This window comes from Psammomys obesus, unplaced genomic scaffold (assembly GCF_907164565.1).
Source record: "Psammomys obesus unplaced genomic scaffold, mPsaObe1.curated_primary_1811, whole genome shotgun sequence".
NCBI classification, from domain to species: domain Eukaryota; kingdom Metazoa; phylum Chordata; class Mammalia; order Rodentia; family Muridae; genus Psammomys; species Psammomys obesus.
The window spans coordinates 819112-834632 of record NW_026596466.1 but is presented as its reverse complement, the minus strand read 5'-3'; the positions used below and the strand labels follow the sequence as shown (position 1 = coordinate 834632).

General features: G+C 53.8%; 1 protein-coding gene across 2 annotated transcripts in view; it reads right to left on the bottom strand.

The window, feature by feature from the left end:
- Positions 1–15521, bottom strand: part of Tecpr1 (tectonin beta-propeller repeat containing 1) — a 27924-nt gene extending 12403 nt beyond the window's left edge. For both annotated transcript variants that reach the window (XM_055598699.1, XM_055598700.1), the window contains exons 1-13: positions 15434–15521; positions 10577–10811; positions 9351–9533; positions 9054–9176; positions 8523–8648; positions 6543–6717; positions 6353–6453; positions 5086–5187; positions 4505–4650; positions 3056–3564; positions 2053–2198; positions 927–1082; positions 62–211 (exon numbers count right to left, since the gene is read on the bottom strand). In XM_055598699.1, coding sequence (XP_055454674.1) covers positions 62–211; positions 927–1082; positions 2053–2198; positions 3056–3564; positions 4505–4650; positions 5086–5187; positions 6353–6453; positions 6543–6717; positions 8523–8648; positions 9054–9176; positions 9351–9533; positions 10577–10801 — 2142 coding nt within the window. In that variant the 5' untranslated portion in view covers positions 10802–10811; positions 15434–15521. The remainder of the gene's footprint in view (positions 1–61; positions 212–926; positions 1083–2052; positions 2199–3055; positions 3565–4504; positions 4651–5085; positions 5188–6352; positions 6454–6542; positions 6718–8522; positions 8649–9053; positions 9177–9350; positions 9534–10576; positions 10812–15433) is intronic.

The window sequence follows — 15521 nt, the reverse complement described above, 5'->3', positions numbered from 1 at the left end:
GGCAGACTGAAGCCTAGGGGGGTCTCTTCTTGCTAAGCCCTCGCAACCCCTGATCACTCACCCAGTCGTTCATGTCCTGCTCCGTGGTGGCAGCCAGGCGCACGGGCCACCTCTGTCGCGTCCTCTCGGGGGTGTAGAGGGCAAAGGCGTGCTTGGCTTCATTGAGTACGGGGACCAGCACGGTCACCTCATTCAGGAACATGTGTAGGTACTGCTTGGTTAGGGGGACACAGGAGGATTCGCCCTAAGCGAGGTGCCCAAGCGCTAATGCCGGAGCTCTACAGGATTCGAGAATGCTTTGGGGCTGACTAGCATGCACAAGGCCCTGAGCTCAGTCCCCAGCACCGCAAAGACCAGGCATGGTGGTGCATTGAGAGCCTGTTTCCCACCTGCCCTTCCTTAAAAAAAAAAATCTTTTGGCAGTTGACTGCCTGGCCCATATCAACAAGTGAGACAAGATTCATCTCCCCAACCTCTAGCCTCTTCTCAAAGGCATGTGACCCCATCGAGGCCTGCCTGGGCTACACAGAGGAAGAACAAAACAAACAATAAACCATGTGACCCCAGCATCTGGGTGGCTGACGTCACAGGATGTGAGTTCAAGACCAACCTGGGCGACATGGTGAGATCCAAGCCAGGCTGGTTGACCTTAGTGGGGCTTTGTCTCAAATTAAAAAGGACTAGGAAAATACACAGTGGTATTTGGATTAAAAAATAATAAATAAAGGAAAAAAAAGCACCGCTGTTAAGAGGAGCGAGGCGGGGCCACAGCACAGGCTTCTCATGTGCCCACACTGGGCTTCACCAACGAGGGCAGATTCGGTTCGGGAGCCAGCGCCTCAGGGGCCTCTGTGTGTGCTCCTCTCTGGGAAGCCGCCCCTTGGCGGCCCGGCCTCCTTCCCTGACACGTGCTTCCCACCCTGTACCTTCTTTTCCTCGTGGACCACGTAGTAGATGAAGAGGATGCTGTCGCGAGCCCCGTCGTGCCCCGTGAACTGCTCCAGGGCCACACGGACGTCCACCCACTTGTGGGGTTTCCAGTCGCACCACCACTGCAGGGCCCCTGTCTTCACCCACACCGACTGTGGCACAGACAGCCGGGGGCGGTGGGGAAAGGTCACAGGCAGCCCCTTCCTGGAGCCATTCTAGCCCTTGGTCTCCCCTTTGCCCCATCCTCTCAGCTTCCCCTCTCTTCCGTGTATGACCGCAGCGCCATAGTCGGACACTAGGTGGCGCCAGAGACGGAGGCGTATTATTACCAGTTTCTCAGGGTGAATACATGAGCCCATGTTCTGGATAGGAAGAGGCCACCCCTGGCCCGAAGTCAGAGAGAGGGAGTCAAAAGCTGGCCCTCAAAGTTCAGGCTGCCTGAGTGCACAGTCCCACTTAGGACACGGGATAGATGCTGTGGGCCAGCCTAGGCCAAGACTTCTACAGAAGACTAACCCTGTGGTCTATTTAATTTCTCGTTCCCTGGCCTGCTGTAGCATCCGGGGTGGGTCTCTGCCTCAGAAGGTATGGGGCACGTCAAGCAGCGCGACCCTCGGGGAGGGCAGTGACGGCCTACAACCCCATTCTGACGCACTTCATCAAGATACAATTGGCTGTTTAGGCTCCCGGAAGGGGACAGAGAAGGTGACATGATTCATGTTTCCCCTCCCTGTCTACCTCCCTTGGAGGATGCTGGGTTGCCAGGACCCATGTGGAATCCTGAAGGTGGTAGGGTCCCAGGAAAAGTCCTCCAGGATAGACCACCACCTCATTCCCTATCCTCGGGGCTGCCTTGCGGCTGGGAAGACTGCAGAGCACTGCAGGTGTGTGTCTGCCCTTCCTCCCCACCTCGGCGCTGGCATACAGAAGAGGTCTCTAAATGAGCAGGGGCTGGCGTGGTGGTGTGCGCCTGAGACCTCAGCCCTCGGAGGCTGAGGCAGCTGGCTGACCACTGGGAGGCTAGCCTGGGCTACAGAACAAGTTCAAGACTAGCATGGGGGCACAGTGAGACAGGATCTGAAAAACAGACAACAAGCAGAGAGAGAGTGCAGCTGGGCCTACCTGCTCCACGGCCTGTTCGTAGTGCCTAAAGCTCTCCAGCTCCCGCTTGGTTCTTTCCGTGAGCTGCTGGAAGATCTGTTTCCTCCAGGCAGCAGTCTGGGCGGGTGTGATGGACAGCGACAGCGTCTGCACTGAGGAGGACAGGCCTGCAAGGGGCCAGAGCCTCAGGCCAGGTGCCATCCTGCCTGCAGCTGGCCAAGAGGCGGCGGCTCCCCACACCCCCATCCCTGTGAAGGCCCATCCTGACAGGCAACTTGACGGGATCTAGACTCAGTGGAGGAGTTCCCGGATTGGGTTAACTGAGGTGGGCGGCCCCATCCCAGGGGCTGGGGACCCAGCCTGAATAGAAAGGAGAACACGAGCCAAGCCCCAGCATTCATCCCTGCTTGCCGACTGTGGTAGCAGCACGATCTCTTTCAAGACAGACTGCATCCTTGAACTGCAAGCCAAAATGAGCCCTCTCCTTCAAACACTCCTCGGCAGGCATTTTCTCCCGGCAATGAGAGCAATGAGAAGGGAACTACAACAATCCCCAAGTCAGCCTGTTTCTTAATTTTTCTCTTTTCTTCTTTTGTGTATGTGACGATGGTAAGCTATCTTAATCATTTCTCCACTTTTTTTTTTTTTTTTTTGATCCAGGATCTCTCACTAAGCTCACAATTTTAGCTGCCTGGCCAGTCAGCCCACAGCACTGGGGCTTCAGATATATATTGCCACACCCCATTTCCTCGTGGATTCTGCAGATGATCTGAACTCGAGTCCTCATGCTTGCAGAGCAGGCACTGTATTCACGGGGTCATCTCCCTGGCCCCAGGCTACCTGTTCCTGCTACTGGGTTCCAACCTACAAACTCTCCTTCCTCCCTGGAGCCTCCAAGGGCCGACGACTGGCCTGAGGTCTCGGTTAAGCGGGTTGAGCTCCACAGTGCCTTCAAGCACTGCCGCTGTACCTCACCACCCAGACTGCCAAGGGAACACTACGCCAGCCCCAGGAGCCCCCTCACCTGACTGGACAGTGAACCACTTGAGCATAGAGCCTGCCTCCACCGCACAGCCACCTCCAGACACCCAGGCCCACAGAGGATGGTCATCGGCCCCATAGGGTTCCTCCACGCCCAGTGGGAAGAGCCCCAGGGAGGAGAGGCCCGTGGCCTCAGGAAAGCTGGCAGCTGGCTGGTTAGATGCCCTCTTGGGCTCCTTTAGGTCAGTGTTGGTCCAGGGTAGCTCAGCTGGTGTGGAGGTTGGGCCGTGGCCTTCGTCAGAGCCAGGGGCCTCAGGAGCCTTCCCTTTGTCCTCAGCCGGGCAGGAGTGGGTCTCCATGCTTTGCTCAGCATTCCCGCTGTTCTCAGGGCCCTTGGACAGACTCCCTTTGAGGTTCCTGGAATTGTCCAAAGATTCTTTGGGGAGAGGCTGTTCGGGGCCCTGTCTCTCGGCTTCTGAGGCGGCATCAGTGTCACTGGGCACAGATTCCGTGCCGCTGCCCCTCACCTCATCACCAAAGAAGCAGCCAGCACTGGGGACAAAACAAGTCAAACTCTCACTTCCTTGTGGAAGATGCGTTTTTGCCACTGTGACCAACCGCGTGAACTCAGGCAGGTTACAAGCGCCCTGTGCAGTGTCTACCGCTGCACACACGGACTGTGCTTCCCACGGCAGAGATGTGTGCCCCTGTTTTTAGATGGGCCGGGATGTAGCTCAGTTGGTATGGTGGCTGCCTGGAAGGGGAAAGCCCTGAATTTGATCCTCAGCACCCACTAAAACTAGGTGTGATGTCTGGAGCACATGCCTTCATCCCAGTTTGGAGGAGGTTGAGGCAGGAGTTTGAGGCCATCCTCCGGTTGCCTGGAACACACTCTGTGTGTGTGTGTAGCTCAGGCTACCCTTGACTTTATGGCGATCCCAAGTGCGAGGACTAGAAGCGTACACCACCACGCTCAACTGGAGCACTTTGTTTTGTTTTTGAGACAGGTTCTTATGCGTCCCAAGGTGGGGCTCAAACTCATTATATAACCATGGATGAGGACGTTAAACTCCTGATCCTCCTGCCTCCGTCTTCCAAATGCTGGGATTACAGGTGTGCACCACCACAGCCAGGACACGTGGTGTTGAGGATGGAACCCAGAGCTTCCTGCATGCTAGGCAAGCATTGCTCCAACTGAGCACCAGCACCAGCTTTCTATCTTCCTGATCAGGGTAAAATATACCTGCGGTTTTTTTCCTCCTTAAAATCATCTTAAAATACAAAAGGGCTGGAGCGTAGCCCTGGACTTAATTCCCACCCTGCAATAATAATAGTAACAGTAATAATAATACCAACAAAGACAGAAGGAGGAAGAATATACCTGCAGTTTTTTTCCCCTCCTCTTCCTCTTCCTTCTTCTGTCTTTGCCCCGCATGAGGGCACACACAGTCTGTCCCACCCAGCTCCTCTGGGCCCTCCTACCCCGTGTCACCTGAGGAGACTGGATGAGCTGCCGGAGTGTGACCGGTCACTTTCTCGGCCCACGATGATGGCCTTCCATGTCTTCCCGCTGAGCTCACTGGGAGTGACACCTTGCCGGAAGTACACAGCTCGGTCCTCACAGCCGATACCCCAGACCTAGAACAAACAGGGGTGCTACTCGGAGGCACATACTATCCCTCCTACCAGGCACTAGGGGAAGAACAGAGTGTTCGGTAGGACTGCAGGACAGGTAAGCAAATGCAGGCAGGAGTCCCCTTCTCAGGGCATGGGGACATGCACGTGTGTGGGGGTCAGGATGAGGATGCTAGGTGACCACAGAGATCCAATGCTACCTTCCTGTATCTACAAAGCGTGCCCCACCCCTCCTCACTCACAGACCACCCTGGAGGGTCCTTAGTGAAGTGACCCTCAACCTAGTAGAAACTCTGGGACTCTGGAGTACCAGCTCCCAGGGCACGGCCAGACTCTTCTCGGTGCCAGCGTGCTTAGAACCCGGGACAGGAGGGACAGGAGGACGGCGGGCGATGGGTGAGCTGTAGCAGAAGTCCCACGAACTACGCACACGCCTACCTGGTCATTCAGCCCCACGTTCACCATTGTCATTTCTCCAACCATCTCGATCCAGCTGGTGCCGCAGGGGTTGTGAGAGTTGACGCCCCTCCGGAACCACACCTAGACAATCAGGAGGAAGCATGCAGCCTTGGAGATCTCTGGAGATAGAGGGAGGGGGGTGTGTGTGTCCACCTTGTTTTGAGACAGGGTCTCTTGTTAACCTAGAACCTGCCAAGCAGGCTTGGATGGCTGGGCTGCAGGCTCTGGAGAGACACACAGGCCCACCTCCCTGGCCCTGGGATTACAAGCACACACCAGCATGCCCCTTGTTTACGTTGGTTCTAGGGCTGGAAGTCAGGTCCTCATGATCACAAGACAGTGTTTTACCAACTGAGGAACCAACTCCTGATCTGAGGAAGACCTTTTCATTGTATTTGTACTTGTTCACTGTTTTCTGTTGGGGGGTGGTGTGAGAGGACCATGTGCCATAGTTTGCATGTGGAGGTCAGAAGGCAACCTGTGGGGTCCGTTCTCTCCCTCCGCCACGCGGGTCCTAGGCTTTGGACTCAGGTTGTCAGCTTAGTTAGCGGCAGGCAGCTTCACCATGCGTCATTTTCCTGGCTCATTCTAGAAACCCTTTTTAAAGTACTGGGTTGGTAGGAATAGCCCCCACATGGAGAATGAACTCATGATTTACAAGACCCTAGCTTCCTTCCCTCAGCACAACAGACAGGGAGACGAGACAGACAGACAGACTTCACAAAGCACATAAGACTGGTTAACCTGACTGAGGCTGCCTCTCAGAAGATATAAATGACAAAGAAGAAAAGAGAAACACTTAATTGGCTGAGGTTGCTGGCATATTGGCTTCTGAATATCTGAAATGTTTGGCCTATAGGATAATAAACATGGTTGTTCAGCATTTTAGTCTTGGGGGTATGAGTGAGGGTATAAGCCAGCATCAAACATTCTGGAGATGGGTGAGGATTTCAACAGCAGGAAAGCTCACAGCAGGGGCCAGAGAGGGGGCTCGGCTGGCAGAGGAATTGCAGAGCATGCACGAAGCCCAGGGTTTGGTTCCCCAGTACTTATCAACCAGGCATGATGGCACACGCCTGTAACGTGACCGGGAGGGTCGGCAGATTAAGGCCAGCCTCTGCACAGACTAAGTTTAGGATGCCATCTCGAAAAGAAAAAGACTCACAGGCCTTGCACGACCCTCACAAGGGGCAGAAACCGTTGGTGCTGAGTGGCGCCCAATCCCCACCCCAGCTCCAGCTCTTACCTTGCGGTCCTTCGTGATGGCCCAGACCACACTAACTCCCGCAGAGACGTGCATGATACCATTTTCAGAAGCAGGAGGCTCCACGATGGACCAGGAACTTCCTGTCAGTCCCCAAAGAAACCCAGGCAGCCTCCGTCAGCCCCAAGTCTGGAGGGCAGGCATCCCCACGTCCTGCTCCGGGGCTGGCTACCTTTTGGGCTGTTCCTGCAGATCCCTTCTCTGACCAGAGCCTGCCCCTCCCAGAGGGTGGCCCACACAAGGTCGTGGGGCCCACAGCTGATCTGGACCACCTCCCCCGGGGTCTCCACAAGAGACCAGGAGGAGCCTTCTGGGTTGGGGTGGCTGACATCCTCTCGATACCACACCTAGGAGGGGAGAAGAAAGCAGCAAGTCTATCGTTCACACATGGGCCTCTCTGACTGACACACACACACACACACACACACACACACACACACACACACCTTCACTGGGTAGACCTCCATTCACACACACACCTCGGTGAGAAAGTGCAAAGCCTGGATTTTGGTGGGCCTAGGGACCTTTTTTTTTTTTTTGAGTTGAGAACAACTACAGATTCCAGCGTCAGCACGGAGTGCTCCCAGGCAACCCATGAAACCTGTGCCCAAACTGTGCCCCCTAGTGGCAATGTGCTCCCAGGACACCTGACACAGAAGGCACAGTCTTGGCAGTTTAGGGAGGGGAAACCCAATGTCTAAAATGTTCACTTCTTTTGCCCTTTAACCTGAATAGTTTCGACTGAATAGAATTTCTCTTTCCCCACATCTTTGCCACCGATTGCTGTCCATTGTTTCATTTTCTTGACAGCCATTCAGGCTCCAGGGAGATGGAATCTCAAAGCAGTCTTGTGTGCATGTGTTTGTGCGTGTGCATGTTTGTGTTTTTGTATGATCACGCATGCACAAGCTGATAGGATGGGTTCTATAGTGGAGATAGACAGCACACACCTATGCAACGGATTCATATCAGGCAGACATTAGGGAAGCATGGTTTCAGAGCCATCTGCAGACTGGGGCCCTGAGCTTCTCTGGTCTTGCCAACCTATACCCTTATGATGGGCCCTGCAGGACCAGCCCTGGGAAGCCTCCCTTTTGCTACCAAGTGGGCAGTGTCAGAGGATAAGTCTTTCCTTTCTGGAGCACAGGGCCCAAGAGCCACTTCTGCTGGATCGTAGGCTTGGTGCCGGGCAACGCTGGCTCACAGCTGACATTCAGGGAACACAAACTCAGCTCTGTGGGCACTACCCTCTCTCTGCATCCAGGTGGGCTATCTCAGGCTAGCACTCTCTGCGTGGCTCCTCTCTACCATCCTCCAGCAAGGCTGAGAGGAAATGATGGCGGATTCACCTAAACCTGAGAGGGCAAGACCCCAGCCAAAGGCAAGCCTGCTGAAAATAATGCACTTTGGCTGTTCCGAAGTCAGTGGGGACTTGTGGTTAATGCAGTTTCTGAATGATCATAATGTAAGAGCTAAAACCATGAGGAAGGCATCAGACCCCGACGCTTGGGGCCATCTTTGGTCCTTTTGCCATCCAGGCTTGGCTTTTCTTCCCCCCACAAACTCTATAAAAAAAGATTTCTCTCTAAATATGCATTTATCCATCACTTACTCATCTATATACCTACCACCCACCCAGTCATCTGTCCACCCACTCACCCACCCACTCATACATCCACTCGCCCACCCACCATCCGTCATCCACCCACCCACAAGTCTTCTACCCATTTATTCACATCTACTTACCATCCCTCCATCCATCCATGCTCCCACCATCATTCATCTAGCTACACACCATCAATCTAGCCACACGTCAGTCAACCATCCATCCACCCACACATCCACAGTGCCCCTAAAACACGGACGGAGGAGCTGGCAGGGAGCCCAGAATCTGTCCAAGGAAGACAAAACTGGTAACATCTGAGCCCGAGCTATGCTAGGAGGACCGGTCCCAAGGCTTCTGGCCAGGTGTTGTGAAGTCTGCTAACTTTCTGCCTAGCCAGGAAGTCCCATTTCCAGGGACAGCAGGCAGTGAGTTCTCTTCCTCCGCCTTGGGGAACCCCGGAACCACTCCAGCCCATGCCTGGCCTCCTTCACCATGTCAAATCGTGGCAGTAGTGGGGCGGTGGTGACAGTGGCAGCACGGACTTACCTTTCCCTGCAGGGATACGGCCCACACTGACAGGCGGCCCACAGGTTCATCCGTGACCTCCCACCCACCCACAGACAGGTCATTGAAGGGGTCAGGAAGTTCCTTGGGGTCATCCTTTGAGGGGATCTGAAATGAAGGGGTGAGGTGAGAAGCAATGGCTGTCATTCCCCGGTGACCCTTACTGTGTCACTCTGCCTCCAGTCCTTCCACCCTCGGCTCACTCCATGCTGCCTGACCAACATGAGGGAGGCAGCTGCGAGACTATCAGCCTGTGTATCTGGCCATGGATACTCTGTCCCTGCCAGCAGACGCCAGACCCGAGCCACTGCTTTGGAGTTGGGTCGTGGGGAAACCACTAGGTAGGGGAGGGGACATGTACAAAAGGACAGCTCTGTGCTAACTCTGGCCCGTGTGGCCATCTCCCAAATGAGGGGACTTGTGGGCTGGCCACAAGGCTCTGTGACAGGTCCCAGGGTGGGCATGGTACACCCCCCCAGGCCCCACCCCCAGGCCACAGTTAAGCACAATGACCTTGGCCCAGGTGTCCCGGGATTTGTATCTCCTATACCGGATCCACTTCCGCCTTCGCACACATGAATTCCACTTCTTGTCTCTAGTGTAGGTGGCGGGGAAGTCCATAGCATAAGTCCACCCCTAAAATACCGAGGTGGGAGCCTTAACTCTTGGTGGGGGAGGAGATGGAATCGAAAGAGCTGGGAAGGTGAGGAAGGGAGGGAGGGAGGAAGTCTGATGTCCCACACCAATGGGAAAGGGTAGCCCTGGGGGACAGGCCGAGCCCAAGCCATGGAGGGTACTGAGTTCACCTACCCCTTTCTCGGTGGGCTCCCCTCCAAAATTCTCATCCACGTACCAGTCTGATTCCCACTCCCAGTGTGGCGAGGGCAGGGCTACCCCGTCCAGTGGCCGGTGCTGGAGCCCACTCACGTCACTCCACGACCAACGGTCACTCGGCAGAAGCTTCTCACAGAAGCCTCCCATGGGGTTCCAACGCTGAGGCCAGAGGACACAGAGATGGCCTTAGGATGAGCCAGGTGGGAGAGGATCTGGGAGGATGTAACCCCTCCAGGCCTAGGGTCCCACTGGCTCATCTGCGGGACTCAAGACATAGGATCCTTTTCAGGAAAAAAAAAAAAAAAAAAAAAAAAGCCACAGGGCCCTGCAGAGTGGAGCACTCACCCGGCACCACAGTGCTCGGAGGACACAGGACGAGGACTCCCCATCCTGGGCATCTGAGAACCACGTAAGCCCACCCCCCCATGCATCCAGGTCAGAGACACAACCAGGACCCCAGCTCCACAGGCCCTGGGTACTGTAAAACTTGGGATTTAAAAAAACATGTATTTACTTATTTATAGAGAGTGTGTGTGTGTGTGTATGTGTGTGTGTATGGATGCATGTGTGGAAGTCAGAGGACAATTCTTAGGAGTCAGAGCTCTCCTACCAGTGTGGGGTTAGGAAATGAAGTGACTAGTCAGACCTGAATGCAAGCACCTCTATCCACCGAGCCATCTCACTGGCCCAAAACTTGGGGTTGATTGGCTGACGGCAGTGTTGAAGTTTGAATCCAGAGCTTCATGCTGTGCAGGTAGACAGGTACTCTACCACTGAGCCATGCCCCTATAGGCGTCCAAAACTTCGATTTTTTTTTTTTTTAAATTAAAGATAGGAGTTAATCTAGCTCGGGCTGGCCCTGAATCCACCATGTGATGACCTTGAGCTTCTGATCCTCCAGCCTCCGTCTTTCCCTGCGCTAGGATGACAAGCATGCTCACTGAGCCGATGGAGTTCTGGGGATTGTAGAGGCACCATACGTGCTGGGCAACTGACCTAAGTCTCCAGTCTGATCCCCTTGCCTTGCCACAGCCTCCCAAATGCTGGGATTACAGGTGTGTGCCACAGTTCCCAGGACAACTCAGATCTCACATGATGTGAATTACGGGATGCCGGGGAGACTGGAGTCCCAGTTCTCTCTGCAGCTCCTTGTAATTAATGCTGCTGACCACCTCAGCAACGCCCCCCCCCCCCCCCGTTACCTGGTTCTCGTAGGCCTCCTCGCGGTGGCGGATGGGCACCTCGCTGGAGCACACGTACAGGTAGACCTGGTTGTCGCAGGCGATGCCCCAGCAGCACTGGGTGGCTGCACTGACCCGCTTGAACTCCATCTGGACATCTTTGCAAAGCTCCCAGTACTGGCCGGCCGTGGACAGGGTATACACTCTCCCAAAGAGGTCCACTGCCCACAGCACAGAGGTGGGCATGGCCACAGTGCTGTGGGAAAGTCAGGGACAAGAGAAGAGACGTCAGTGTCATGGCCCCTGGACCAGGGACATCGTGGGAACCCTGTGTGCGGACTGTATCACACCACACATGGCAAAATGAAATCCAGAGAGACAGGAAGCAGTCATCATAGCAACCAGAAGCAAAACATGTCTTCCAGTATAAACTTCTGTCTTCATTCTCATTATGGGGAAGCTTTGACGGTTTTAGTTTGAGACAGGGTCTCATGTACCCCAGGCTGGTCTCAAATTTACTATGCAGCTAGCTGGGATGATCCCGACTTCTGATCCTCCTGCCTCTATTTCCCAAGAGCTGGGATTACAGGCATGCACTACCACACCCAGTTTATGTAGTGCTGCCTAGCATACAAGAAGGGCTGTGCTCTCAACCGGGCAATGGTGATGCCTGCCTTTAATCTCAGCACTTGGCAGGCAGAGGCAGGTGGATCTCTATGAGTTCGAGGCAGCCTGGTCTACAGAGCTATGCAGAGAAGCCTGTCTCAGAAAACCGAAAATAAATAGTAAATAAAATTGCTGGTTTCTACCCCCAGCATCCTACAGACTAGGTGTGGTTCATGCCTGTAATCCCAGCACTCGGAAGGCAAGTTGAAGGCATGCCTAAGCTACATGAGAACCTGTCTAGAGTCTAACTTGGGAACTGGAGATACTGGGAAAATAGTTTATCTGGGGACCTACAGGCTGCTGTACTCTCGCAGTGTGCCGTAGGCACGGGGGCGCTCCAGAAGGCACTGCCAGTGTGATGAGGGCTGGAGATGGAACAAATCTGAAAATAGGACCATCTGCCTCAGGCAGAATCAGCTCTTTTGGAACCCAGAGGCAGACAGGGCCAAGTTTTAGAAACTTCCATGACCTGAAGTACACAGATTCCAAGAGGGGGACTGGTCACGAGAATAAAGTGATGGGGGAGGTCGAGTGTTCCCTGACAACCAAAGGCATCTTCAACTGCAGGCGCTCTTTTTCCCTCTCTATCGTACGTGTACATACATATATACATACATACACACACACACACACACACACACGGGGGTGGGGTAGGAATCAGTATGCTAGCTTTCTGGGAACATCTGAAAAGCACCTTTGTCTAGAGACCTTAGTTGGGGCCCATGGCAGTTCCTCTGGGCCAGGCCTGAAAGTCCCTCTACCCATTCATAGTGACTGAGTATTAACGGTTGCCAGAACATCCAAAGTTTGAGGCCTGGCTCCATTACTTCTTCTCTTCATCATTTTGTTTGGTTTTGTTTCTCACGTAGTTCAAGGTGGCCTGGAACTCAACGTGTAGCAACAGATGATCTTGACCTCCTTACTCCACCTTCCAAGGGATGGGCTTACAGGTGCGCAGCCGATATAGTGGCTCCTATCACCAAAGCTAACCATCAGAGTAATAATGTGAGACAATCAGAAATGAGTGGTGATACACTTCCCAAGAGCCAACACACACCCAGAACTCACAATTAACACTGTCCAGTATCCCACACGATCTGTGACCACCACTTACCTCACGTTACCACTGACAAACAATCACTCATCTCAGTTTTTGTTTAAACGTTTGAGTCCAGGTCCCACTGTATAGTACAGGCTGTCCTGGACCTCATAGTCTTTCTGCCCCAGCCTCTCTGGTGCTGGGATGACAGGCTCTCTGCTGTCCTAGCAGGCTCCTATCTCCCGAGGAGAAAAATCAAGCCAGAGGTGGGCAACATAGCTCGGTAGGTAAAGGCCACCTGCCACATAAGGCTGGTGATGTCACTTCAACCTCCAGAACCGACACAAAGTAGAGAACCAAGGATACAAAGTTGTCCTGTGACTACCCGTAAGTACACACGCAAACACAAAATATTAACAAATATTTTTAAAAGAAAATAAGCTGGGCAGTGGTGGTGCACGGCTTTAATCCAGCACTCAGGAGGCCAAGGCAGGTGGATCTTTTGAGTTTGAGGCCAGCCTGGTCTACACAGCCAGGGGGTACAAAGAGAAGGAAGGAAGAAAGAAAAATTTCAAGGCAGCCAAGGTGGTGCACATTAGGTTTCAAACCCGGGTCAAATGGTTGAGGTGCCCATTTAACGTATCAAAGAGCATTGGCTACCACATTGTTCTTCCCTATCCCGAATCCCTACCTGTTACAGGGCCCTCCTGGCTGCCATATCCCACCCTCGACCCTAAACTTCTCCAGCCCAGAGGCCTGGGCTGTGCTTCCCCATATAATCCAACATTTTGGTTACCGGCCTTCTTTGTACCTTTGGGTCTCCTGGCTGCTAAACCTGGTTCCCTTCTCTCCTCTCTCCCTTGTCTTCTCCCTCTCCCCACATGGCTCAGGGTCATGTCCACTCCAGACTCTCCCAGATGTCTCTGCCTCTGTTCTCCCACATACCTATACTAAACCTTCTCCTCCACCACACCTAAGACCAGTCATATTTTTCCCTTTTCTTTCTTACTTATCACATGCCTGTAGTTCCAGCATGTCTGAGGCAAAAACAGGATGAGGAATTCAAGGCCAGCCTAGGCTACATAGTAAGATGAGGAATTCAAGGCCAAGATTCTGTCCCAATGTCTCCTCCAAAAAACCACCCACAATTCAGTGCATAAAATCAGTTAAATCAAGCTGAGCCTGAAGTAAAGGTAAACAATCAGTTAAATCAAGCTGAGCCTAAGCTCAAAAGGTAAGATGTATTTGAAACACTTTCCTTCAGATAAATGACTAAGCAATAATTTTCTTTCAGCCATAATTGAAGCTTCTGGGCAGTTAATGGAAGAATACTGGGCTGCAGTCAGAATGGAGGAGGCCCAGGCACCAGTCACTCCTGGGCTAAAGGCCATACAGGGTAAACAGCCTTGGCCAACCACAACTCCATGGGACGAACCCCCAATTTGCCACTTCCTGTGAGATCACCAGGCAACCTGACTTGGGTCATGGGGTCACAGGACTCTTGAAGTGGGTGTGTAGAGGTCTTGTGATTCTGGGATCCTGAGCTATCTTTGCTTTGCAGAAGCGAAGGGACAGAGGGAATATATCCACAGAGGGAATATATCCACAGAAGAAACCTCAACTCTTACCTCTAAAAACCTAGCCACGGTCTTTCAGCCATTTGGTTAATAAGACTCACCATCACAAAAGGAATCTGCCTTTCTGGGTCAGTTTATTCACAGGTCCCTACAGAGACCAAAAACTAGCGCGGTGGTGGCACATGCCGTGAGCTCAGCACCTGGAAGGGTGGGGCAGGAGTTCGGAGTCCAGGCTAGCCTGGCCTACATAGTGTGCCCCGTCTCAAAAAAACAAAGGGAGCTGGGAAAATGGCTTACTTGGTAAAGCACTCACCCTGTAAGGAGGACACGAGTTCAACCCATGGTTTTTTGTTTTTGTTTTTTAAAAAGACATGTGTGTCTGTGTGCTGGGGGTGGGCGGCCAGCCTCATGTCTGATCAGGTAAGGGTACCTGCCGTCCAGCTGGACAGCCTAAGTTTGATCCCTGGGATCTATGGTGGAAGGAGGGAACCCACTCCTGCAAGTTGTCTGCTGATCTCCACATGTGAGCTATGGCAAGGGTGAGAGCACACGCACAGACGAACACACCACACACACCACAAATAACAGATGTAAAAATATGTTTAAGTGAGGCCTAACGGCTCCTGCTTATAATCCCAGGGCTGGAGAGGTGGACCCTTGGGTTTCCCTGGCTGGTTAGCTGAAGCCTAATCAGTGAGGCCAGGCTAGTGAGAAATCCTGTCTTTAAAAAAACCCAAGGTAGATGGTGCAGGTTGACCTCTGGCTGCTACACCCACATATGCAGCTGCACACACACAAAGACTGAAGAAAAAAAAAAAAAAAAAAAAAAAAGCCCAGGGCAAGCAGCGGTAGCAGATGGCCCTGAGGCCACAACACAGCACAAGGAAGCAGCAGAGCCTTTACCTCTCCGGAATCTGCCTTAGGGCTGTCTCCCTCTTGCAAAGCTGTCTAGTGTGCACTGGTTATTAAAGTTGTTTCCTGGCTGCCAAGCGCAGGGACTACTCCACAGCGGTGTCAGGGTTAAAAGGAGAGGGAACAGCAGGGCTATGGGAGTAGGGGCCCTCCTGGAGAATAAACAGAGTCCGCCCAGCCCCAGCGGGCAGGAAGCGTCCTGGCTTTCAGCCGGGTCCCGCACTTGGGCGACAGGTGGGTCCACTGCCCTGCCATCAGGAGCGTATGTCTGAGCTGTAGGGCCCTGACCATCTGCCTACACTAATCCCAGGGCAAGGAGATTTGCTCCTGCAACGTCAAGGGGAGAGGGTACGGACAGGCCCCCCCGGACGCTCCATTTCTCTAAGTCACGCAGGCTCCACGACCGGCTTCTTCAAAGCTCTGCCGTCCTAAGGCTGCAGGGGGGTCGTGCTGCGAAGCGGGCGCCTGGGCCGGCGTTTGGGGGTTCCCAGGCAGAGGTGGGGCACTGCCTTGCAGGTGTGCCGCAGACAACACAGGTACAGTCCCTCTCCCTCCCGCCATCATCCCAGCCGGTGCGGCCAGTGGAGGAGGGGGAGCGGGAAACTGGGGGGCCACCCCTGCTCTGCGCCACCCCAGTCTCCCGGCTTGGAGTCCCCACAGCGCTGTCACCGATGCTACCCTTACCTGGGCCCACGCCCGGCGGGGCGGGCTCCCACTGGAAGCTCCTGAACTCCTACGGTAGAGCTACGGCCCGGCCCTCCCCGGGCCTCAG